At 38.3% G+C, this 26,479-nt stretch overlaps 4 protein-coding genes across 7 annotated transcripts; 2 read left to right on the top strand and 2 right to left on the bottom strand.

Annotated features, from left to right (window-relative positions):
* Positions 1-2,738: 2,738 nt before the first annotated feature.
* Positions 2,739-3,882, bottom strand: sicily (severe impairment of CI with lengthened youth). The gene is made up of 4 exons (XM_965936.4): positions 3,742-3,882; positions 3,459-3,690; positions 3,154-3,386; positions 2,739-3,095 (listed from the first exon to the last, which is right to left on the bottom strand). The coding sequence occupies exons 1-4, from the start codon at positions 3,837-3,839 to the stop codon at positions 2,747-2,749; spliced, it is 912 nt and encodes a 303-aa protein (XP_971029.1). The 5' UTR covers positions 3,840-3,882; the 3' UTR covers positions 2,739-2,746.
* Positions 3,883-3,885: 3 nt separating this feature from the next.
* Wdr59 (WD repeat domain 59) lies at positions 3,886-10,042 on the top strand. The gene is made up of 7 exons (XM_008196051.3): positions 3,886-4,021; positions 4,071-4,221; positions 4,317-4,452; positions 5,925-6,624; positions 7,967-8,972; positions 9,123-9,237; positions 9,289-10,042. Exons 2-7 carry the CDS (start codon positions 4,115-4,117, stop codon positions 9,817-9,819), a joined length of 2,595 nt encoding a protein of 864 aa, XP_008194273.2. The 5' UTR covers positions 3,886-4,021; positions 4,071-4,114; the 3' UTR covers positions 9,820-10,042.
* On the bottom strand, positions 9,935-26,479 carry TyrRS (Tyrosyl-tRNA synthetase). 3 transcript variants are annotated; one of them, XM_015980258.2, is made up of 4 exons: positions 26,346-26,479; positions 11,248-11,909; positions 10,322-10,985; positions 9,935-10,277 (listed from the first exon to the last, which is right to left on the bottom strand). In XM_015980258.2, exons 2-4 carry the CDS (start codon positions 11,894-11,896, stop codon positions 10,025-10,027), a joined length of 1,566 nt encoding a protein of 521 aa, XP_015835744.2. In that variant the 5' UTR covers positions 11,897-11,909; positions 26,346-26,479; the 3' UTR covers positions 9,935-10,024. The 3 variants fall into 3 exon arrangements, with proteins under 3 accessions (XP_015835744.2, XP_015835743.2, XP_015835742.2); XM_015980257.2 differs by lacking the exon at positions 26,346-26,479 and adding an exon at positions 12,186-12,336; XM_015980256.2 differs by lacking the exon at positions 26,346-26,479 and adding an exon at positions 12,127-12,283.
* kkv (krotzkopf verkehrt) lies at positions 12,732-26,253 on the top strand. Of its 2 annotated transcripts, none has more exon segments than NM_001039402.1 (10): positions 12,732-12,922; positions 18,108-18,204; positions 18,533-20,274; positions 21,608-22,244; positions 22,295-22,559; positions 23,001-23,719; positions 23,766-24,069; positions 24,477-24,653; positions 25,298-25,465; positions 25,521-26,253. In NM_001039402.1, coding segments are annotated over 9 exon segments (4,677 nt in total). In that variant the 5' UTR covers positions 12,732-12,922; positions 18,108-18,109; the 3' UTR covers positions 26,091-26,253.

Genomic DNA, 26,479 nt, shown 5'->3' with positions numbered 1-26,479 from the left:
CGAGAGTCGGTTAAATTGTTTTGACTTTTTTTTATTTAAAATTTTAAATCGACGATCCTCGCAGGCATATGAGAGAGTTCAATTATTGCAGCTACTTAATAGTAATTATTAATTAATCCATTTTAATTATAAGGAATTGTAAAAAAATCATAGAGTATTCTCTATTAATACTTTGTAAAATGCCGAATTCTGTGTGACTGTTAGTTTTTGAGATGAAACAGTCAAGTTTTGATTGACGTTATCTCACTGTAATGGACGAAAAATAATTTAGATGTGCAAAACCTGAAATAAAGATGAAAAATAAACTAACTTTGCAAAACTAAACTATCTAAAGCAGACTGTATTTTGTATTTCCGATGTTATATTTTAAAACATTTAGTAGCTACTTGTAAAGAAAACTCATAACTGTTTCAAAACTATAAAACTATCGCATTTTACCCAATTATTTTTTTGAATAAGGTTGACAAAAATGTAAAATGGTTATTAATCATGACAGCTCTCATTTATTGAAACTACAAATTACATAAACTGTGAACTTTATTTATTCGTAGTTTTGTGTGCGAACATTACCATCTATTAATCTATTAATAAATAAAATAAAAGAGAAACAAAGATATTTAACAGTTTTAACGTAAAAACATGTATTAACCGCCGTTCTAAACCGCCGTTAAGGTTGAACTGTACTGGGCCCACCGTCCAGGCGGGCATGCGAATGCACTAATTTGAAACTCATTTTTTAAGGAAAATAATAGACAAAACCATTTATTTACAATTGGATGATGTTCCTAGGTTCTCTTATTACCTCACAGATCATTTCTTATCTCGATTTAAATATTTGTACCTGAGTTATAACGGGGTAAACAGAGTAATAATCTTAATGTTTTTATGGAAAAACCTAGAGTTCAAATGGCATGAAAAAAATATAGAATTACAAGTAAGTCACATACAAGACCTATACAAAAAATTATCAAAAACATAGTATCATTTTTTAATGAAAAAATTAAATAGCTATAAATTGAGTTTTGTTTCATTTTATTTTTAAATGACACCAACAATTTTTTTCAAATTTATTTATATTGTTGCTAAGGTGCTCAGAAAATCACCGTATTTTTTTCAAGCAACTGTAACTTACAGTTTTTTTAATAGAACAACAAGTTGAATCGACTTTTTAACCCGTTTAAACTCGGTTGCAAATACTTAAAATGAAATACAAACTGACCTGTGAGGTAGTGACTGAATTTAGGAACAACATACAATTGTAAAAAAAGCATTTTGTTTATTACTTTTCTTATAAATCCAATTTAAGATTTTGCTTTTACGCGCTGGCTTAAACGGGTGTTCTGAGTAGAGTTCAACCTTACTACCTTTTCTTCTCTCTCATGTATCTTGTCGGGATTACCTTCGCCATCCTTGGTAGTGCTCTTATTATCATCCTCATCATCAGGAGTATTAGTAGATTCAGATTTTTTAGGAGTTGTATTTTGAGGAGAAGGTTCTTTTTGAGGACTTTTAGGTATATCATTGTTTGTAGTGGGATTGCCATTAGGTGCACTACTAGATTCTTTAGGAGTAGTTTGAGATGGTTTATCATCAGGATTTTTTGGTGGATGACTATCAGAAGTATTGTTAGGCTTAGGTTCAGGTTCCTGCGGACGATTTTTAGAGGTTGCTCCTCCATCAAGAAAATTTATTTCATCTATCCAATTGCTGCCAGTGGAGTTAATCAGGTAAAAGAAACTTGGATGTATCAAATTTGTATATCTGAGCTGCACCTCAGATTCGGGCTTCAACACCCGACATTTCTTCGCACAATCGAAAACACTCACTTTGCTGCAGTAGTCTCCACTCACCTCCGACAACAGCCCCACAACGTGACCGTTGCACCGTAAAGGCAAACCGTTATCATACGGACAGACAGTTATTTTGTGGTCGGAATGGACACTGACCGTGATATAAAGTGGGTACATACGAAGCTCAGTCACTGTTTCCCCAGTCCAGGTGTCATAAATCTTGAAGTTTTTGTTTCTCATGTTGTGAGTTATCACACACGAATCGGCGTTTGGGGTCAAGGGAGGGGGGTGGAATCTGAACAGGGCCATTGTTATGCCGAAGACTTCTTGAACCCCCGCCATAAATTCGATGAGAGAAAGGTCCAAAATTTCAGTGCTGGACGAAGTGGTGTTCGTGTCGATGATGATCCTTTTCACCCCGAGACAGGTCTTGTTCTTGGCTTCTTCACTGAGGAATTCCGTGAAGTGGGCGTTCGGGAGAACGCACAGGAGAGGTCTTGGAAACAGGACAACAGGAAAGCGAGTCGTCATACAGTACGAGGTCTGGATGTAAAGGCAGTTGGATATATGCAGCATCGGCTCCGAAAAAGTGAATCTTCTCCGCATAACTGTCATCAAAGGGTTGGCCCATGCCACCCCCAAAGTGAACACAAGACACCAAATTTGGACGCGCATTTTGTACTACCAGCGTTTTCTTGTGTAATTGTTTTATTGTTTATTTACTCACACGAACTTGATAAATTGAGAAAACATGAATGATAGACACCCACTTGTAAAAAATACCAAATAAGTTTTTTTTACATTATTTCGTTATTTTCCCCTTCCAAACAAGTTCAACTGATCCCAAACAATAACTCATACCAGTTGCATTTTTACACAAAATTAGCAGTGAAAATGCAACTTGAAATAAACAACCAAAAAATGTGATAAAAGGGTCAATAAAAAACGTTTCACTTTTAATATTTATTTTTAAAATTGCTAAACCACATTTTGAACAACAAATTCCACGGTCTGGCCTTCAACTGTGGATGAAATATGTCATAATTCACATTTTCCAGTCTTTTTAAGAACGCAAACGTCGCCACCGCTGGCAACAAAACGCTCCGTCCTTCAGGTGGAACCTTTTCTTGTAAACTTCGTGCTTTCATCAAATGCTGATGAGCCCTGGTTGCTACTTCGTAAACACAGTCACTTAAAGGCTGCGACGATTTGTGCCGAAGCAATTCTTCTTGACTCACGTTATTTTTGACTAGAATTGATTGAGGCAGTGGCACAAAGTTTAAATTTTTACACTGTGGTATACACCTAAAAAATTAAGAACGCTGATGATATTTAATAAATAAATTATAAGTGGGACATTTACCGTAAATTTTGGACAATTCCTTGCGCTTTTCCTAAGTGAGAAGCTGCGTGATCTGCATTAATATTTCTTATATCGCACCCTTCCAGGATTAAGTAATACACACTTGAAACCGATCGTTCTGAGTACGTTTCCATATCCTCCAATTTATGAAAGGTGTTTAAGTTAAAATGTTCTTTCCGGGAGAGAATGAGGTTCTTTAGGTGGCGTTTAGATAATTTATTCCGGCTTATGGCCTAAAAAACAGCCGTAAAAATTGGCGCTTATAAGCGAACAGAGAATTCTTTTCTGAATTTCTTTTTAATTACGTTGAATAGTTCTATCGCGACTGGATGTCTGGGCACTTTGTCACAATTCCCCGAAAAGCATTTCTCTAAAGCGTCTTCCCAAAACTGCATCCTCATTAACCCCGTTTCTTTGGTTGAGACTTGCTCAGCCACACGAGCAACCTCAACGTTGAAACTCCTAACAGCGAATGCACATGATCTCGATTTGCCTTTTAATAGAAGTGTACTAAGAAAATTTTCGTAATCGTAACTCCTAAAATTGAAAAAACTTGGTAAACTGCAAGTGGTTCCCAACACGATTTACTTTACTAAATTCATGCAATAATTAGCGGTTGTCTGTGAGCTGCTATTTCTCACGCCGATGTTCTTCCGAGTCATACGAATCTGTTTGAGGAGATTCATTTCTTATAAAATTAATTTTTTTCATTGAAAAAAAAATGTTGGGTTAGGCGAACTTAACCTCACATTGCCACATGACACCAATAAATGACAGCTCAAAAAATAAATAATCCTCGAAAAGTGCATTTTCTATCAAATGTAAACATCAGATGTGACCCGCTATCGCCTGATTAACCCATTTTGTGGTATGCAGAGTGCCTAAGTCCATTTCTAATAACAGAGCGTGTCTTTTAGGGTGTAAATTAGTTTTGAAATAAGCATACAAATTGAGACACACCATGGCTGCGACCTGGAACAATGAGTATTACATCGCTTTGGAAGGAAGAGATTTGCAAGCAAATGCTATGGCTGTTGATAATTCAGGAACTTATGTTTTATTAGCAGGGTATGCCTCTTTCTAACGTCTAAATATGACATAAACCCGAACAATTGTAACATTATTCTTTGACCTGGTAGCATTTTTAATCTGTATTCCATTAGGCGGAGGTATATTGCAATAAGAAATTTAGATGAAGATCTGGAAGTTGTTCAAAAATTTCCAAGACAGAGCAAATATGATGTTGGAGCCGCTGAATGGAACCCTACTAATCACAACCGGGAGCTTTGTGTGATATCGGTAGGTTTTTTTAAAGCCAGAAAATGCTATCTTTTTGTTTTTGTTTTGTTTTGGGAGATTTTCCAGCCAGAAACGCAAGATTTTGTTAAATATACGCTGTAAAATCACCCAAATAGGTCAAAAGTCAAAATTTTTTAAATAAATTCTGGTCAAAAGTAATGTTATTCTGCTTTTCTTGAGCATTTAAGCACGTTTTATAGAGCTAAAGTGTCAGTTTTTTTCCGAATTTCCGCTAGAGGAGACTGAAAAATCACCTATTTAAATCCAAAATTATCAAATTTTTTTTGGCCAGAACATAATTATTTTGAAAAATCACCCACTTACATTAAAATGGGTTTTATTTTAGCCTTCGTCAAGTCTTTGTAGAGGTGAAAACTTAAGTTTTTTTTCGAAAAATTTACCTAACATTGGATGAAAAATAACCGATTAGATCGAAACTGATGTTATCTGGTCTTTAGCACAGTTTTTTTAGCCAGAAATGGAAATATTTGCAAAATTTTATTCAAATCAAACCGAAAATCAACAAAATTACACCCAAATTGAGTTTTTTCACTCAAAAAATTTCGCTAAAACTCTAGCTACAGCTGAAAAATCCCCAAATTTCTGTCAATTCAATGCGTTTTTGAGCTCGAAACTCATTTATTTTGTAAGAATTAGTCAAAAAAACGCTTCAAAATCTCAAAAATAAAATACAACTGATGTAACTTTGTTTCATTCGATTTCGTGTTTTTGGGCGAAATTTCGTCAAGAATAAGCTAAAAAATGACGAAATCTGGCCAAACAAAGGTTTTTCGTATTCTATTAAAGCTAAAACACGTTTTTAAATTTTTTACCTTAATAAACCGAGATGAAAAACTCATTTTTTTTTTATTTTGTGCATTTATATGCTTGTTTTGTTATACAGCAAAATTTAATCGCACATTAAAACTTATTATTTTGCATCAACCGAATAATTAATTAATTAAATTCGCAAAGAAACATTTTTTTTCTTCTCTCAAAGTGTCAAAACGTCACATAATAGATCTGAAAATTGTAGGAAAAAAATAAAAGAACAATTTTTGTAGATAATTGCATGATTTACAACTTTAATGTCTGACCTATTTATATGATAAGACTTACCGTTTACGAGAACAGTGCAAAAAAAAACAATACTTTTCAATTTTGATATTATAAAATTTTTAGCGCACGTAGGATGGGTGTGAATTTTTGATATTTTATTTATTATTATGTTGTACCAATTTTCTGCGAATTATTTATATATCAAAATGTTTTTTTTTGACCGGACTGTTATAATAACAACGAATAATAATGAGAAATATACACTAGTGTGTTGTAAACAGATTTTATTAACCATTTTTGCTGGTTGGAGTGACTTTATAAGAAAAAAACAACTTTTTTCATGAAAACATTGAAGTTTAATGAGCACTTTACAAATCTCCACGAATATGATAAGTTGTTGTACGTTTTCTTAGAGCAATCAGCGCTTGGAGGTCCTGACTTGGCGTTCGCAAGAGCTAATCCAGACCCACTCCCTCCGTGCCCACACTCGCGTCATAACCGACTTAAACTGGCACCGCAGCGACCCCAGCCTTCTGGCCTCCTGTTCCGTGGACACTTTCATCCACATCTGGGATTTGCGCGACGCTCGCCGTCCCTCACTATCCCTCTCTGCAATAGCAGAAGCCTCTCAAGTGCGATGGAACAAAATCTCATCGCATCTGCTTGCCACTGCACACGATGGCGATATCAAAATTTGGGATCAACGCAAAGGAACCGCTCCAGTCCAGTACGTGGCGGCGCATTTATCGAAAATCCACGGCCTGGACTGGAATCCCAACGTCGAGACGCAATTGGCGACGTCCAGTCAGGACAATACTGTGAAATTTTTCGATATGAATAATCCACGAAGGGCTGAGTATGTTCTGACGACGAATGCGCCCGTGTGGAGGGCGAGGTTTACGCCGTTTGGGAACGGGCTGGTGACGGTGGTGGTGCCGCAGCTGCGAAGGGGTGAAAATAGCTTGTTGCTGTGGAATACGGCCAATAGGTCCACTCCCATGCATACGTTTGTGGGGCACAGGGATGTGGTTTTGGAGTTTGAGTGGAGGAAGCAGAGGGCGGGGTCGTTGGATTTTCAATTAATTACGTGGTCGAAGGATCAGACGTTGTTAGGTAAGGGAATTTTTATAGGGCTCAAAAAGTCACCCACCAACTCAGTGACAGTTTGTACAAAAAATAAAAACAATTATTTTACTTAAAATCTGTGAAAACAATGGATATCAACTAAATAATATTCTAAATAAAATATTGTAAATTCTAGGTGAAAAATCTAACTGTTAAATTTTTAAATCAGATTTGCTAAGAAATAATGATACTATACTTAAAAAACGCAGTACCTAAAGCCCGTTTCAGAGTGGTCAAAAAATTTGTTCAGTGAGCGCCAAAATTATGGCAAATTTTCCTAAATCATTCTGAAAAAATCACGTTTTATTAGCACGTTTTTCACCCATAAACTCAGTTATTTTTAAAATTTTCGTCAAAAATTGACCCATAAACTCTTTTCGAGAGTTTAACCAGGTTTTTCAGTCACAGACTTAATTATTTCGCGAAATTTAGTCCAAAATTTCGTAAAACATGGTTCGTTAATGGAGCTCTTTTGTCGTTTATGAGTGTTTAAATAAGTCTCTAGAAAAAAAGCATTAATTAGCCGTTTTATTTGCACGTTTTTCAGTCATAAGTTCGAATATTTTGCGAAATTTTGGCAAAAATTAGGCGAAAAATTGGCAAATTGTGTTTCGCCATTTTCGAGAGTTTGAACATTTTTTTTTCGGTAATTAGACACTGATTTATTACGCTAGATTAAAAAAAAGTTGAATAAACACCAAATTGGCTCCAAATAAACTTAAATATTTCATACAATTTCATCAAAAATGTAAGCCAGAAAAATTCTTAAGTTTAGTCAAAATATTGTTAGTTTTGTCTTCTTTGGAGCGTTTAAACACAAAACTCAGTTATTTTGCGAAATTTCACCAAACATTAATCAAACATCGTCGAATTGGTTAAGAAAAAATTAGCAAATTTGGCAGAAAATGCTATTATTTTGCTGTCTTCCTTCGGCTACAAATTAAATTATGTAGCGAAATTTGGTAAAAAAAAAACGGAAATATCACTGAAAATGTTCTTTCAGCGTTTAAAGACACTCCATTATTGTGCAAAATTTCATCAAAATATCGATCTTCAAGCACTTAAAACATATTTTTTTGTTTTAGCACAATTATTTTTAAGATAATTCCGTAAAAAAATAAGCCGAGTCTGTTCGAAAATTGTCTATTTTTGCCAATTGCTATTGCAATTATAAACTGAGAAGTGCTTTTTACAGTTATTCTGTTATAAATATTTTATCTGAAATTTTAAAACCAGATATTTGCTAACAATCTCGACAACCACTGAGTTAGAACACGAGTTTTTGAGCGCCTTGTATTAGTATTCCAAAATTAATTAAAAAAATCATTAGTCTGGAAAATCGAGCCGTTCCTGCAGAAGTTATGCGGCCACGAGCCGGACGAACCCCGCGAAGAAATCGCCATCAGCAACGAATCGTCCGAAGTGGTCAAAATCAAGAAAAAAACCTCACCAAAAATCCAGCCCTTGCAGCAGGAATTCTCCCTTCTAAACGTCCACATCCCCAACCTGGAGGTCACAGCCATGGACCCCGTAAACCGCACTTGCACCGTCTTCGCCAACGTCTACAACTTCTCCGTTTACTTGCAAGTCTCATTCCCCAACGCTTATCCCCACGGCGTTCCTCCAACGTTCCAAATCCTGCACAACTCATCGGTGACCGAAGCTGCAGGCGCCCAACTCCTCCAAACCCTCAACCACTTGGCCCAACAAAGAGTATCAAAAAACCGCACTTGTTTGGAGTCGTGCCTCCGCCAGATGGTCACAACCCTCGAACAGCTTTCGGCGGATTCGGAAAACGACCGAATCTTTGATAATTCGTACACGGAACCGAACGTTTTCGGCGGTTATAACGACGCCTATATTCCGTTTCCGCGCACTTCGGGGGCTAAGTTTTGTTCGGTGGGGATTTTAGTGTGTTTTGGGCGCGCTCCGCACACTAGGAGGTTCTCAGGGAAGGTGGAGGCGACGACTCCGAGGGCCTTGTCGGCTCTGGAGACGGTGTTTTCCAAGAGGTCGAGTGATCATGTGACCGTGTCTGCGTATTACTACCAGAAGCAAAGGTTGAGAGTGAAGCAACATTCGAGGAATGCCTCCAAGGCGATTGTACATGTGTATGATGTTTCCGGGCTGTTACTGACGAATAGACAGTTGGCAGAGGAGTATATTCTGGATGGGGATATTGCCACGATTTGCAAACATAATGCGGCAAGTGCTGCGGTTGTGGGACGCTGGGATTTGGTTCAGGCGTGGACGCTGGCTGAACTTATTGCCTGTACAAGGAATAAGGACGAGGAGTGGTACAATCATCCGTTTGGGAATCAGCTTTCGGAAGCCCTGTAAGTAAAGAATTAACCTCAAGTTTAATAACAAATAACTTTTTTCCATAATTATTTTGTGTAATTAATTATTATTATTAGAGCCGAGCTCATGCCACATTAAATAATTGGACATTTATTAATAGGAACTTTAAAATTAAATATTTACAGAATTTCGCATTATGCCCAACACTCTGATATCCAGATGGCAGCCATGCTGTCGTGCATATTTGGGAAAAACGAAGTCAACTCTTCTCACCAATCAAAAAAATCGCTCAAATATACGGTACGTTTAATTTTTCTCGTGTTATCATCTGAGTTTAGTGTACAATTCCAGAACGACACATCCCCCTATCACGCAATTCCCCCCATGGACCTACCTTCCGACGAATGGGTATTTCCCACATTGAAGCACATGCGCTCCACATCACTGGACAATCTTCGTCTAAACGAAATCAAAAACCTTTTACCAAAGAAAAATCCGTCTTCGTCGCTACACGAATATTTCAAGCTCTCGTACGCTGAAACCCTTCACAGGTGGGGTTTCTTGTACAACCGTGCCGAAGTCCTGAAGTACATGTGCGGGCCTCCAGACAAACACGAAGGGGTTGAATTTTTCACCCATTGTAAGAATTGTCTAAAGCCGGACTTGTACGGCAAACATTGTACGTGTAGTAATTGTAAAAAATTTTCGCTGAATTGTATTATATGCCACTTGTCTGTCCGAGGATCGGCGAATTGTTGCATCGTTTGTGGGCATGGGGGACACACTAAACATTTGAAACAGTGGTTTGAGAAACGCGATGTTTGCCCGTCGGGCTGCGGGTGCAGGTGCCTTACAGAGACAGCCACGATTTTTGCCACTTAAATATTTATTTTACTTGTGAACGTAACAAGTCCATTAACTCAACAAAAACATAAAGGACTCAATATTCTTGAAAATGCCGTTTTTAATTCGAATTGGATCTTAAATGAAAATCTACTTGTTTGTTGTTCACTCATTGTATTTTGAGAGGCAGTTGTCACTTTGTAACTTATAAAATAAAAAATTGCGTACAGCAAAGTAAAAAATGCTATTTGATTAAAGTATCGGCTAGTGTTTTACTCCGTACTACATCACCCGCCTTTGAAATCAAATTACTACTTTTCCACTGCGCGATACAGTCGGAATTAGTCCGAAAATCGGCTTGCAATTTCTCCCAAACTTTCTTTTTCGGGTTAAGGACGGGTTCAGGCGTTCCATCTTCGTAATTTTCAAAAACTAGCTTATCCCCAGGACTGCAACTTTCAGGTGGGATAAGTGTTTCAACTTTTTTCGGCTCATCTCTACAAAGCAAAATTAAAAAAAATCGAGGGCTTGAACCACTTACGTTGAAGCACACAAAACCATTCCTGTGGACTCAATCCCTCTCATTTTCGACGGTTTTAAATTACAAAGCAGCACAACCATGCGATTTAGCAATTCTTCGGCTGAATAGTAATTAACAAGACCACTTATCACAGTCCTTGGAGCGTCCTCTCCCACCTCAATCTTGCTAACATACAGAGAATCAGCGTCTGGATGTTTGGAAATTTCCACAATTTTCCCCACTCTGATATCCAGAACGTGTGGTTTAATCTCATCGTCCACTTTCTTCACAACAGGATAGGCTCTTTCGGCAAGTTTTTTCAATTCGGGGTCTTCAAAAGTCTTCCTTACAGGGTCCAATAACCGATTTAGATAAATCTCAATACTGGCTTTGAGATCACCAGGGTGGACTTCTTGATTGGCAAATGCCGTTTCCAGTTGTTTAAACGATTCGAAATTAATATCGCCACCGTAGTCAGCTTTACGCGGAACCACGAATTTTTCCTCTGGCTTCAAGAGTGGAAATATTACGTGTTTGGCAAACGATAAAATCCCGTTATTTTCGATATTTCCAGGTTCGCAAAATGCTTTTTTCAGTTTCTGTTTCACAGCTGCGGGAGAATCGAGCAAATCGATCTTGCTGTCTTCTTCCGAAGACGACATTTTAACGCCCGTTAAACCTGGAACTGAAGGAAGCTTTCAGGAATATAGTGTGGAATTATTTGGACTAAGACTAGGATACGACACGACTACCGAGACGAGATACAAAATCGTAGAATTTTCTGAACGCAAAAAATAGTACGCCAGAGTAAAAATTCAATTGTTTAAAAATTAACTTTCCAATACTTGACCACTGGCAAAATGAACGTCTTTGAAAAAGTATAAAAAAGCGATGGGTTTGGATTTTGTTCTCGTTTCGGTTGCTGGTAGACATAATGGGGAACCAACCCATTGGGTTCATCAGATGTGCCCGCTTCTGGTACCCCAACTGCGGGAGGTACTTTTCGGCAAAAGTGAAGATCTTCCTCTGGTCAACCCCACCAAACTGTGCGTCCACTTTCAGATACTCTTCATCCAGGGCTTGCAACCCGGGGTACAAGAGTCCGCTGACCAAGGGGTGATCCACTTGTTTGACCACTTCAGCGCCGGCTTTTTTGGCATCGTGTTCGGTTATAATCGAGCTCAGGCGGTACACGTCCAAGGTGTATTCCTTGGACAGTTGGTAGTTGGTCCCTTTTTCGAACCGCAGCTTTTCTAAGGGAACTCCAATCGATTTCAGCATCGCTTGAATCGTGTGTTCGTAATATTGCACCCGGAGGGCTAACAGCTCCCAGGGTGCCTTCATGTTGTCTAGATAAGCATGCAGATCGGCAAAAAGAATGGTGACTTCGACACCGGCGCGCAAAAAGTCGGCGATTTTCGACATGGGGACGAAATAGGCGATGTGGGGTTTACCCGTTGTTGCCGTTCCCCAGTAGATTTTTAAGTCACGTTGCGATAAAATCGTTTTTATTTTACTTTCGCCCAGGACTTCTTGTAAATTACGAGTTATTAACTCGTATTTTTGCTCAGGCGAGAGGTGTGTATTACCAGCCATGGTGTGAAAAAATCTAAAATAATTATTGCGAAAGTGAGGTTAAACACATTGACATATTGCACAAGTTTTTATCAAATTATGCTCATATTATTGAAAAAACAGCTAGTAAGCGGGCTAAAAGGTGTAATGTAGCATTATTGGGGCCACCTTAATTCAAGAAATAGCCAAACAAACGATATACAGCAACCACTTCATGTCTTTATCAAAGGAAATTTTCATGTTTTAATTACCAATTTTTTTATGGAAGTAGTATAAGACACTGTGGGATCACAAGAGATAATTTCCTTACACAAAATCGAAGAGAATTCTTCGTAATTCTGCTTTAACATGTGCTAACACTGACAGCTGCCAAAACTGTCAGCACAACTGTCAACAGTCACCAACCACGTTTGACACGTGTTGTCGTGTAAAGTTGGTCATCTAGCCTCCAGGCGTCCAGAATTACAGCTCAAAGGTTTCATTTCTTATCATCTTATCAAACGATAAAATTAAAATTAAAAAGTATCCTGAAATAATTGTAAGGACTAACAGTATACCTACAAGGTGGCCGCTAGAAAATTGTAAAAAAATAGATAGATAAAAAACTTGTACAATGATTTTTTCCAAAAATATTTTTAGAAAAAATAGATAAATAGAAAAATAGATTTCCGTAGTGTTTGCTGTGTTGCGGCGCTTCCAGGCGCCTCATTTTTGAAAGTGCAGGAACCCACACATTCTTGGAGGTTTTGCAATTACCTGGAGGTCTTCAGCAAAAGAATGAACACCTACAAGACATTCACCCATACATGCGCTTGCGCATAACTTAAGTAAAAGGAATTCAACTTCTTGGACTGTCAGTTCTTGACCGATGGTTGTGAGGTATATACAAAAAGGGGCTCTATTTATCTATGTCAGTGTACAAAATTTCTTTTACTGAAACTTAAAATGTAACATATCATTATGAACGTGTTTTTTATATTTAGTTGATTTATGTAAAAGTGTTACTTCGTAATTGGTAAAAGGATACACCATCACCCTCAATTTCGAGTAAGTAGGAAGATTTGTATAATTTTTTCACACCTTTTTTGAAATCATAATTTGGACTAACAGTAGCTAAAATCGTAACAAAACGGCTGCGGGAAATTAAAAGAAAAGTTAACTGTGTCACGTATTAACAACTTTCTTTTACTACTAGATATCTATTCCGAAATGCGCTTTATTACAAATTGGTAAAAATTGTAACAACGTTTATATTTCATAGCCTGCGGTAGCATTGAAATCACCGTTCATCAAAAGTGAAATCCTGAAATGTTTCCCTATTTTTTGCGCACAAAATTCAGATTCTTTCACACGTTGACAACTAGAACTCAGTGAAAGTCGCCAGTTGGCCAAAAAAGCACCAAAATTTGCAAGGAGGGTCAAAGTAATAACCGCTCTCTAAAGTAGCGTGATACTAACTGAATCATGTTTAATTCATAAACTTGAAGATTAAAACTATTATAATTAGACATTACGGCATCGGTTATTATAACTGTAGGCGTATCTATAGTGTACCGTAATAATAAATTTCGTAACAGGATTTTGCGTATAGTGGGAGGATTGACAAAACTCTGCGTTTTTACAATAATAAAAATAAAAACAAGCAATGGATTATTCAATACACTTTCTTCATTATGTCATAAAGTCTTTATAAAAGTTAAGGTAGGTGTTGCGTCACCTTTTTATAAGAATGCAGCCTTGTTATTTCATGATGATCTTTATAAAGAGTTGAAAACAATTTGGAACAAGAATTTTAAGTGTTGTCGGATGTTTTTTTATATTTTTTTTAATGTAATAAAACAATAAATAGTGGCAAAACTTCAATTAAAAGTTAGCATCACGGTCAAAGAAGCTAGAGAAATCCTGTGGTGCTAGCGAAACGCTATGTATCCTGTTTCAGCAACTTTAGCTGTTTCAACCGCAATGGTTTAACATTTATCATTTATTTACGGCCAAGTAAATGGTTTGTGGTGAGCATACGAGTTAAAGGAAATATCAATACACATTTAAAAAAGTAAATATCTGAATATTACTCCGATAAAGACCTTCTTCAATGTGATTTAAACGAAAGACCCATTTTTTATTAATCAGCTTTCGAATGTACAAACTTTAGTTAATTAACTTTTCAGTTTTAGGAAATATTGTTTTTCTTTCTAAATTTAAATATGTAATCGAATTATTTTATCATCTAAGGAACTGAAAAAAATATTTGCAAAATTGGCACCAAAACAGTTTTACCAAAAGTAACAAAACAAAATAAAAAAAATATTAATACGCCTAAGTTTGTACAGCTTCAAGTAAAGTTACACTTTGATATTAGCTTGTCTGAATAAAATTTCAGTTTTTGTTATTTTTGATACAGATATTACAAATAATTCTTTTTTAGGAAAAGAGAAAACTGCAATACTTCAACGGAATATTTCACTTTCCGTACTTTCTAAAACAATGACTATTGTCCATTTTTAGAAAAAATGATTAACAGAGTATTTGTCCCATATTTGAGTTGAATGTAAACTAAAACTGTATCTACAATATCATAACAATGAATCAAGCTGAATTATCGTTACCGATCTGTATGAAATAAGGTGAAAGTGGGTCACTACTATCCGTTATAAGATATCGTTACTTTTGTTTGAATTGGCAATAACGTATCAAAACGTAAGTAGCTCAAAGCTACCAAAAATTTTCAAAATAAGTAAGCATTGGGTAAACCCAAGTGTGATTCACCTGATGACACCGCCAAACTGATTTCCGATTCTCCCAACGTTTTGGGTACAATTCGAATAATGAACCATGTAACACTTGGCTCAAACTGGCGTGGCAACGAACAGATTTTTGAAAGGAATTTGAAATTAATTTCCCCACTTTCCACGTTGTTTCTAATCAATAAATTTAAAAATAAGCACGTACAAGCCAGAAATTTTCTAATCCGTTTCCCAACACTACGTCATAAATAGTTATGTGGTCTTCAAAACCTTGCAGCTCCTGTGATTTGATTAAATCAACCGTAACACAGGAAGAATCGGATTTCTGCAATTTAAGACGTAAATTGAAAACATCAACTGGCTGTTAAAAATCTCAAAACTATGTGAAATTTTGTCCGCAAACCGCCGAAAACAATGAACATTTATCGTTGTCCCAATTCACACGAAAACTTTTTAATGATAGAATTTAGCTGTTCTCAACTACCGGCAGTGAAAAGTCCAATAAATTGTTACACTTTCAACATTGCTAAAAATAAATTCCCGAGTTTACAACTCTGCCAGTTTTGGACTAGATGCAAATTAGCAAGACAACACGATTGTGTGGTGTCACCTCCTGCGATACCAGGAGGAATGACCCCGACGAAACGACCTCAAGATCACTGCAGAATTTTATGTGATGGTCGCTGAATACGAGAATAGAATCTTTTATAGCTTAATCAAACCGATACACAAGTCCCGCTGATTTTTGCACAAAATAAAGAGAAATTTAGAAATTCTTCAATTTGTATTGACTCAACTTTCCTGGTTTTAATATTTGAAGAATTGTGATTTTGTTGAACTTTGGAGCAAAAACACCGTTCGCATCCCACATCGGACGCCCATGAGTCACTTTCTGATTGAAACAATACGAAATTACGTAATTGCGGAAACATTGATGTACCGAACAGCAATTAGATTTTTTACACATAGGCGTCCCTCTTTTTTTATACGCACATTTCGTTAAAATATCTTAACCTTGGAACGCTTGGAGCGAATGCAAAAAGGATAAAATAAAATTTGCCTTAATAATCCTGCAGCTGCAAGGATCTTGACATGTGTTATTGTAAAGATATTTAAATAAGGCACCCCATGCGGTTCAAAAAAGAGCAAGTAGCACCAGTCGAGAAGACCATAAATTAAACATGTAATCGGAAAAATAAAACACGGGATGCACAACGGGGTTAAAACGATGACTGGAACCAATTTTTTTATTAATTATCAACCGTTATAAAAAAAATTGTTGATTGAAGCGTGTTAATTAAATTTTCGCTACAATTCTAATTTGAGTGTCGAATTGTTAAATCTATTTCTTTCCTCATATATTTGCTTAAATATAGGCATGCGAGTTGTCATATAAGGTGTACTTTCACTTTTTTCTATAAATATCAGTGGTTATTGCCGTGTATCATTAACGAGTACCTTGTGGTGACGTACCGTTTAAAAGTTTTTTCATAATCCGTACGACAATAAATCTGTACGACAATAAAACTATTGTCTGTTTTCAGCATAATAACAGTGAATGAAATTAATCCGAATGACCTTTACCTTCACTGAAAAGCTGTTGACGCCCAGTTATTTAAAACAGTTTTCAATAAGAATTTTATTTTGATTCTTTTTTTAATACAAATGATTATTCAGTTTAATACTTTCATTACACTAAATCAAATTTCAATAAAAATTGAAATTAGAGTGGCTCATTATAATGTAAATTACTTATTTATTATTTATTGTAAAGAAAGTGAATTTAACATTTTAAATAGTAATTGTATTCATATGGGCCAAAGTGGCAAACAAACGTTACCCAGTTCAGTGAACTTTAGTGGTGATTGTAATTTTATTATGATTTGATACTTAATTTAAGCTTGGTAATTATACACTACAAGTTATTATACATACAAAATGTCAAATTCTGAAATAAATAAGTAAATCATTAAAACTTTTTTTTGAATGAGAAAAATACAGCAAACGATTTTTTTCTACATTACGTTATTATAATAAAAGTTACGACAAACTGACTAAAACTGAAAAATTTCTTCCAGTTTTTATTAAAACCAGAACAAAAAAATCACCAAATTTGGTCAAAAACGACCAAAAATTTACCTCTTCAAAGTGTTTATTCAGCAAAAATACAATTATTGCGCAAAGTTTCTTAAAAGTAAGACAATAAATCATAGAATTATGTCAAAAAAACATTATTTTTGCAAGTTCTGATGCTTTAAACACGTTTTTAGACCAAAAATCAAGATTTTCTTCCTGTTTTTATTAAATTAGAACGAGAAAATCACCAAATTTGGTCAGAAATGACCAAAAATTTACCTTTTCTAAGCGTTTATTCAGCAAAAATCCAATTATTGCGCAAAATTTCTTAAAAATTAAGACAATAAATCAGAGAATTATGTGAAAAAAACATTATTTTTGCAAGTTCTGATGATTTAAACACGTTTTTAGACCAAAAATCAAGATTTTCTTTCTGTTTTCATTGAACTAGAACGAGAAAATCACCAAATTTGGTCGGAAAGGACCAAAAATTTACCTTTTCTAAGCGTTTAATTAGCAAAAACTCAATTATTACGCAAAATTTCTTAAAAAGTAAGCCAATAAATCACAGAATTATATCAAAAATAAAGTCTTCAAGTCGGAAGAAATGTTTTATAAATAATACCTTTACCAAGGTAGACAAATTGCTGGCAATCAAAAATTGAGTGAGTAAGAGATAATTTACAACTCCCACATAAAAAGTAACCGCAAACAATAATCAGACATAAACTTAAAATAAAATTTATGATTTTTCCCGGCGGTACAATCAGATGTTGATTTCAATTTTACTTAACTTAGTAAAACAAACTAAAATACGAAGTAGAAGAAAAAATGCGGCGTGAGTAAATGATACTTGAGTATTTTTGGGAACAATAGCATTTAGGTTTCGTGATCTTTACACCCACATGTCCGTTATCATAATGGTATCTATCCTCGCCCACAATTTTTGTAAATTACGCAAATTATGATCAAATGGTCCATAAAAACCGATTTAACGCCAACATTGAACTTTGGGCGTTGACTGCGTCCTCGAAAATTGATTTTGTGAGTGAACAAAGACAAAAAGACACCAAAAGACCATATCCGCATTGGCTGCGCAAATTTATTTATCATGCCACTATTGGGTGCGGCAATATAGATTGCCTTGATTTCTTTCCTTCTTATAGCGTAACAAATACTTTGACCAATTCTATAAACTGTACCCACCCATATTGCCATAAATTCAAATTTTCTGTGGAAATTGACCAAAACCAGCAGGAATGTGTGGAAACACATTAAAACGAAATTATTTTCTAATTTAATTTAAAAGTTGTTTTCAAAGTCTCTGATAAAACGGCCGGCTCCTGCTGTTTTACGGCCAATACCGGGATGACTCAATTCGCAAACATTTTTATTTTTTATGTATCTTCCAGACATGACATCCGGGGGGCTGCGGAATGATACATACAGCGATGACAATTTCTCGGATGACGAGAGCTCCCCTCTCACCGAAAACATTTATGGAGGAAGGTGAGATATTGCAAAGTGCCATTTTGTGTGAACTGGTAGCGTTTCGGACATAAACTTATCCACTCGGAATATGAAATCAAAAGTAAATGCCAAGGAAAACGACAATTTCAGTGTCTGCACCGAAATGTTAACGGTAGACAGAGACACGACGTGCGAGAACAGGACCGCGTTTAACAAAAATTATGAAAGCCACCTTTCACTTTGCTATAATTAAAACTGGATCTATGAACGACCTTGCATTTCCCTGGAGGCTTTGTTCCGTGATGTGTTATTAAAATAAAGATACCAAACTTTTTACTAGCTTAATACAAAAGCGCTTTAATTGCAGCACCCGGACTGTGCAAGAGACCAAAGGATGGGACGTGTTCAGAGACCCCCCGATCAAGGAAGAGTCGGGTTCGATGGCGAACCAAAAATGCCTCGAAATCACCGTCAAAATCCTCAAAATCGTAGCGTACCTCGTAACCTTCGTGATAGTCCTCGGCTCGGGCGTCATCTCCAAAGGCACGCTCCTCTTCATGACATCCCAGCTCAAACCCGACAAAGTCACCGTGTTCTGTAACCGGGACCTGGGCCGCGAGAAACAATTCATCGTCAAGCTCCCATCGGCCGAGCGCGTGGCCTGGATGTGGTGCTTGATCTTCGCCTTCTGGGTGCCCCAGCTCGGCTCCCTGTTCCGCTCCTCCAGGATGTGCTTCTTCAAATCGTCCAAAAAGCCCGCCTTCTCCCACTTCCTCATCGTCTTCTTCACCGAAACGCTCCACACCGTCGGCATCGCCCTCCTGATATTCTACATTCTGCCGGACTTGGACGTGGTCAAAGGGGCCATGCTGACCAACTGCATTTGCTTCGTCCCGGGGGTTTTGGGCTTGCTGTCCCGCAGCAACAAGGAATCGCAGAGGTTCCTCAAAGTGATAATCGATTTGTTCGCAATTGCGGCGCAAGCCACGGGCTTCGTCGTCTGGCCCATAATTGAGCAAAGGGCCGACCTCTGGATCATCCCAATTGCCATCTTCCTGGTCTCGCTCGGCTGGTGGGAGAACTACATTTCCAGGCACTCCCCCATCCCCTTTATCAAAAAACTGGGCAAAATCAAGGAGAACCTCGAGCAGAGTCGCTACTTCATCTACATGTTCGTCTCAGTCTGGAAATGTCTACTGTTCTTTGTCTCCGTCTTGTTCATCCTCTTGGTCAAAGAAGGAGAAGTCGCGTTCTTTTTCACCCAGTTTTCCGAAGGCTTCAGCACCCACCAAATCCAGGTCCTGGAGATCAAGCCCGTGCTAGGCGGGACGGCGCTTCCCGACATTTCCGAGATTATCCCAACTGGGGACGACACCACAATGGACTCAAACGACATGACTGCGATTTACGTCCTCCTTATCAACATTTTCGCCTCGTATTTCGCCTACATTTTCGGGAAATTCGCTTGCAAGATCATGATCCAGGGCTTTTCGTACGCTTTCCCCGTAAATTTAACAATCCCAGTCTCGATTTCGCTGCTGATCGCGGCTTGCGGGCTCCGCAACGGCGATCCCTGTTTCTTCCACGACACCATCCCTCCGTACCTCTTCTTCGAGAGTCCACCGGTCGTGTTTTTGAACGACTTCATCTCGCACCAACACGCCTGGATCTGGCTGCTGTGGTTGCTGTCCCAAACGTGGATCACGTTGCACATTTGGACCCCGAAATGCGAGCGTTTGGCTCGGACTGAGAAACTTTTCGTCACCCCGATGTACGAGGGGCTGCTCATTGATCAAAGTTTGGGGATGAATCGGAGGCGCGACGATGAGGCTGATGTCAAGACTGAGGACTTGGACGAGATCCAGAAGGAAAAAGGGGATGAGTATTACGAGACCATTTCTAACCACACGGACGCTTCCTCGGCCAAAGCGGTCAAAAACTCCGACCATATCACACGGATTTATGCCTGCGCGACCATGTGGCACGAGAATAAGGAGGAAATGATGGAGTTTTTGAAGTCGATTTTGCGACTGGATGAAGACCAGTCTGCCAGAAGGGTGGCTCAGAAGTACCTCCGGGTGGTCGATCCGGATTATTACGAATTCGAAAGTAAGTAGTTTTTCTATTGTGAGTATATTCTTGAAATGCGCGTATTTATAAAGAGATAAAATTTCCAAAAAACATTTTCGCTTAGCGAAAGACTTAGCAGAATATGTAGTAAGTATTGTCGAACTTTTTATGCCACAGCAAACTCGCATTAGTAATATTGTTTTCACAAACCACAATATCTAGAGCAATAGCCGAAGTAACACTGGTTTTAAATCATCCCCAATTTTTTTTTGAATTGGAGTAGTTAAATGTTTTTCGGAATAAGTGAGTTAACTTAAGTGAAAAATATTTTTTTTGAAAAGGTTTTATGGAAAATTTAATTTTCCTGAGATTATTTGATGCATTAACCAACTAAATATAGTTTCACCCAAAAAAAAAATGATCTCTATATCTCTATCTGACTTTACTAGTTAAATAATAAAAATAATGGTCTTTTTGTTCAACTGTTGCTAAGCAAGATTATTTAATTTTTTTTTAATAATACCCGGGCAATTTTATTTGATTTCTTCTCATTACTTGTTAGTTTTTAAATAGTTTAATGGCTCACAATCGTCATATTACAGTGGTAAGTCAGCCATTCCAGGAAAAATGCAACCTGACTCCAAAATTTCAAAATGATTTTAGTAAGTCCTTTTCAAAATACACGATTTATATTTTAAGTATATTTGCAAGAAAAAAAGAACATAAAATACTGACGTAATATCTACAACTGTTGAATATTTTTTTTTTTTCTAGTTTCTCACCACAGTTATAGCAAACATAAAATGTACTTATTTCTTACGTTGTTAAACAAAGCCAAGATTTTTTTTATTTCCACTGTCTAATTTTAATGTTGTTAAAGTCTTTAATAATTAAAACCTGTCTGAAAATATTTTTAGTGCTATTTTCACACACAAGATTTTTTTGTCCCGTCCGTCATCAATTTCTTTTTTCTGCTCGTATTTCAAATTTTTATTCTAATTGAAGGTTGCAAACAATTGACCTGGACAAAGTTCCTATAAAGAGAAATTCGCTCTTTGAGAATGTTTACTATTTCTTTATAATAATTTTCTTTAGCGCGTATTTGGTAATGAAACCGTTAGAATTTAAAGGCAGTTAATCATTGCTGCTATAGGAATAACCAATAAAATTCCTTGATTTGCGATCACTTCACTTCACTTTCTTATTACTTGATTTTTTGCCTTTTTGGGGTGTTTTGCTTGGGAAAAACTGGGTTATTTTGGGTTTCAGTAGATTTATCACCAATTTCTTCCCCTTGTTTTTTTTCCCGTCTTCATTTTCAAAATTAAATGTCGAAACTGAAGAAAATACCCCAAGTGATATCATTTTTTAGCTCATATATTTTTCGACGACGCGTTCGAAATCTCCGACCACAACGACGACGAAACGCAAGTCAACCGCTTCGTCAAGCTTTTGGTGGCGACCATCGACGAAGCGGCGTCCGACGTGCACCAGACGCACATGCGCATCCGTCCCCCTAAGAAAATCCCGACCCCGTACGGGGGTCGTCTGGTGTGGACGCTCCCCGGGAAAACGAAAATGATCGCCCATTTGAAGGACAAGATGAAGATAAGGCACCGGAAGCGGTGGTCGCAAGTCATGTACATGTACTACCTCCTGGGGCACCGGCTCATGGAACTGCCAATTTCCGTGGACAGGAAAGCCGTGATCGCCGAAAACACGTACCTGCTCACGCTTGACGGCGACATCGATTTCCAGCCTTCGGCAGTATTGCTTTTGATTGATTTGATGAAAAAGAACCGGAACCTGGGGGCTGCCTGTGGACGCATCCATCCGGTGGGCTCGGGACCTATGGTGTGGTACCAAATGTTTGAGTACGCCATTGGGCATTGGCTGCAAAAGGCCACCGAGCATGTTATCGGCTGTGTGCTTTGTAGTCCCGGTTGTTTCTCGCTTTTTAGGGGAAAAGCGCTGATGGATGATAACGTTATGAAGAAATACACCACTTCGTAAGTGATTTTTTGAAGGGAATTTCGACTTGATTTTGTGTTTTATTTAGCTCGTCGGAAGCCAGGCATTACGTGCAATATGATCAGGGAGAAGATCGTTGGTTGTGCACTTTGTTGCTCCAAAGGGGCTACCGAGTCGAATATTCGGCCGCGTCAGACGCCTACACCCATGCACCTGAAGGTTTCAACGAGTTCTACAACCAGCGGAGGAGATGGGTGCCTTCGACCATCGCCAATATCATGGACTTGCTCATGGATTCAAAACGAACGATCGAAATTAACGACAACATTTCCATGCCTTACATTGGCTACCAAGTAAGTTTTTTCCATCACTCATTCTACTCCGAGAGAAAAATGGTGGATGCGCCAGGATATTACTTGAAGTAATGGTGAACACAAATGAGCCCACAGAAAAATACACAGAATAATGCTCGCAAAGAAAAAACTGACAAGAAAAAAAGCACAAAAAAAAACCCACTGATAAAAACTCACATGGAAAAAAGCTCACAGAAAAATTCTCACCAAAAAACCCACAGAAATAAACTCAGTATAAGTTCAATTTATCGATAATAAATTCATCCACGACAACAGAGATTGTTTTCTCCCTGTGAGTTAATTTTCTGTGAGCTTTTTTTTTGAGTGGGTTTTTTTCTTTATGGATTTTTCTTTATGGGATTCAAAAAAAACTTTTTGTCCCACTTTGAGATTTGCAAAAATGGTGGATGCGCCGGGATAATATCCACAAAAATGTTTCAGATTCTTTTGATGGGTGGGACCATCCTGGGCCCCGGCACCATCTTCCTCATGTTGGTGGGTGCCTTCGTGGCCGCGTTCCAAATCGACAACTGGACGAGTTTCTACTACAACATCATCCCGATCCTCTTCTTCATGCTGGTGTGTTTCACGTGCAAATCCAACATTCAACTAATCGTCGCCCAAATCTTATCAACCGGATACGCTCTGATAATGATGGCGGTAATAGTGGGTACAGCGCTTCAGTTACGCGAGGACGGGGTCGGTTCCCCCTCTGCGATATTTTTAATAGCAATGACTGGGTCATTTTTCATCGCTGCTTGTCTCCACCCGCAAGAATTTTGGTGCATTGTCCCTGGAATTATCTATCTGCTGTCGATTCCCTCCATGTATTTGCTACTGATTTTGTACTCCATTATCAATCTTAACGTCGTATCTTGGGGTACTCGTGAAGTCGCGGTGAAGAAAACGAAGAAAGAACTAGAGGAAGAGAAGAAACAGGCCGAGGAGGCCAAACGAAAAGCGAAGCAAAAGTCGCTGCTTGGGTTCCTCCAAAGTGGGGGCACTAGTGACGATGATGAGGGAAGTATCGAGATTTCCTTAGCCGGGCTTTTCAAATGCATGTTGTGCACGCATCAGAAGGCCGGCGATGAAAAAGCGTCCCTGATCAACATTGCCGACTCGTTGGAAATGCTCAACAAGCGCCTGGACCACATTGAGAAGTACTGCCTTAAAACCGGTCGTAAAGTGTCTAATTGTTTTATTCAGGACCATTGACCCCTCCGGTCACATTTCGAGGAGAAGGAGCATGTCGGCGTCGTCAAGAGGTGACCACCACCACCTTGGAGCCGTGACTGAGGAAGGGGGCGACGAATCAGCCAATGAGACTGATTCGGAAACGGTGTCCACAGTCCCACAAAACAAGCGCGATGACCTGGTCAATCCCTACTGGATTGAAGACCCCGATGTGAGAAAGGGCGAAGTGGAGTTCTTGAGCAGCACCGAAATCCTCTTCTGGAAGGATCTACTCGATAAGTACTTGTACCCCATTGACGAGAACAAGGAGGAGAAGGTAACAATTTTGGTGGACTTTAAGTGGCGGATTTACCCAATTTAACGGGGTAGATCCGCCACTTTTGCCACTTGTCCAATCCCTCAAAACTGACCGCGTTTTGCAAAATTATAGGCCCGTATAGCCGCCGACTTGAAGGAATTGCGTGATCAATCCGTGTTTGCTTTCTTTATGATGAACGCTTTGTTCGTGCTGATAGTGTTCCTGCTGACGTTGAAAAAGGACTACTTGCACATAAAGTGGCCTTTCGGTGTAAAAACCAACATAACCTATGACGAGAGCACCCAAGAGGTAATTAAAGGGGCTCCACGTGTTTTCTTTCTGTTTGTTTTTCCCCTAACAGAGCCGAAAGGAATCATGTGCGCCCCCTGTGACTATTTTACTCATTTTGTTTTAACCTTTTACAGGCCAGGATTGCAAAGGAGTTGATCGAACTCCGAAATAAGTCGGTTTTTGCGTTCTTCATGTTCAATGCTCTCTTTGTCTTAGTCGTCTTCCTGTTGCAACTTAATAAGGATCAGATCCACGTTAAGTGGCCGCTAGGTGTACGAACTAACATTACGTATATTGAGGAAACGTCCGAGGTATTTTTTTGCGTCTTCTGTCTGGATTTTGGATACTAATCAGTGTCTTGGTCGGGGATAATCATTCCCAAGCAATTCCACGGACTTGTGGCACATTATGTGTATTAATACACTTGTGGTCCTTCTGGCAGTAATAACCTGACGTGTACAAATGTTAGGTAGAGGTCTCTGTCTCTATTTCTTCTACACCCTTTTAATACGACTGTTAAAGGGTTAATTTACGTGCACTATACATAGTTACACACTGATATGGTCATTAACTACTAATACATGTTTATATTCCAGAATGTTTCCGGTCCGGTCACTATTCCTTAGTCTAGAAAAGTTTGTTCTACTTCACTCACTTTCCCACATGTGTGAATAACAATATTTGTGGTTTTATTTCTCTCTAATGTGATAATTCGGTGCTGTAAAGGCCTAAACAGCTACAGGAGTAACAAACCGTTAGCTTTTTGGTCGTTTACCACTCACCTATATTATGTATCTATGTAAATAATTATTTAATTAATTCAGTGGCGATTCGTTGTGTAAATTTTAATTTTATATTAAACACGAGCCGCCGTTGATTTATTTTCCGCTAATAACTAGTGTATAAAAAATCAACCGCAATGTTTGTGCGAACTTTAACCGGCCCCTTTCCTTAGGTCCACATTAGCAAAGAGTACCTCCAATTGGAACCGATCGGTCTAGTCTTTGTCTTCTTCTTCGCCCTTATTTTGGTGATCCAGTTCGTTGCAATGTTGTTCCATCGATTCGGAACAATCGCCCACATTTTGGCCTCGACAGAGCTCAACTTGTGTTGCACCAAGAAAGTAAGTTTCCCACCCTCTCACTATTTCCACCAAAAATTAATTTTTGCATAACCAGAAGGAGGAATTGTCCCCGAACGCACTACTCGACAAACAAGCCGTGGAAATCGTCAAACAGCTGCAAAAACTGCAAGGCATTGACGACGGCGACTACGAGAACGACTCGGGCTCAGGCCCGGACCGCATCGGCCGCCGCAAAACCATCCACAACTTGGAGCGCGCGGCTCAGAAGAAGCGCCAAATCGGAACTCTGGATGTGGCTTTCAAGAAGCGATTCGCTAAACTTAACGCCAATGGGACGAACGCCGGGACTCCGGTCCTGAGTCGAAGACTGACCATGAGGAGAGAGACGATGAAAGCGCTCGAAGTCAGGGTGAACTCGGTGATGGCCGAAAGGCGCAAATCACACATGCAAACACTAGGTGCCAAAAATGAGTACGGGAATAATAATGTGGTGGCGAGGAATCACAGGAACAGTGTCGCTAGCAGCATTCCGGCCAAGGATGTGTTCGAAAATGGACATGTGAACAAGGCGTTCGAAGAGGACAATTATGACCATCGCAGGAACTCGCTACAAATGCAACAAAGAAACAACGTTACCTGGAAAAGCAGCAATAGCAGGATGTGAAGCACTGCCAAACGACTTTGTAATACTCTTCAAATACTGCCTTTTTCACTAATGATAAGCTCAATTTTTAAGTAAAGACAGGTTTTTGCCCTTACGCTATTATTACTTTTATTTATTGTGAGGTATTGTGATATTTAAGACAATAAAGTATTTTATAAAACGGTTTTTTCGTGCTAGAATACGAGTTAGCCTCTGTGACGAGTAATTAAATCATTTGTGAGCGAAAATAAAAAATTTAAATTGAATAGAACTTACTTGGGTTAGCTGAATTTTCAGGCGTCTGGACGGCTTCATCATAACTGGACTTGAACTCTTCTTCAGCGGGTGGCCGGAGCACAGTAATTGAGTATAAAAATAGTCTAGATAAAAAATTGGGAATGAAATAAAAC

Source organism: Tribolium castaneum, chromosome 5 (genome assembly GCF_031307605.1).
Source record: "Tribolium castaneum strain GA2 chromosome 5, icTriCast1.1, whole genome shotgun sequence".
NCBI lineage: Eukaryota > Metazoa > Arthropoda > Insecta > Coleoptera > Tenebrionidae > Tribolium > Tribolium castaneum.
The sequence above is the reverse complement of the archived record's forward strand: the minus strand, read 5'-3'. Positions and strand labels throughout refer to the sequence as shown.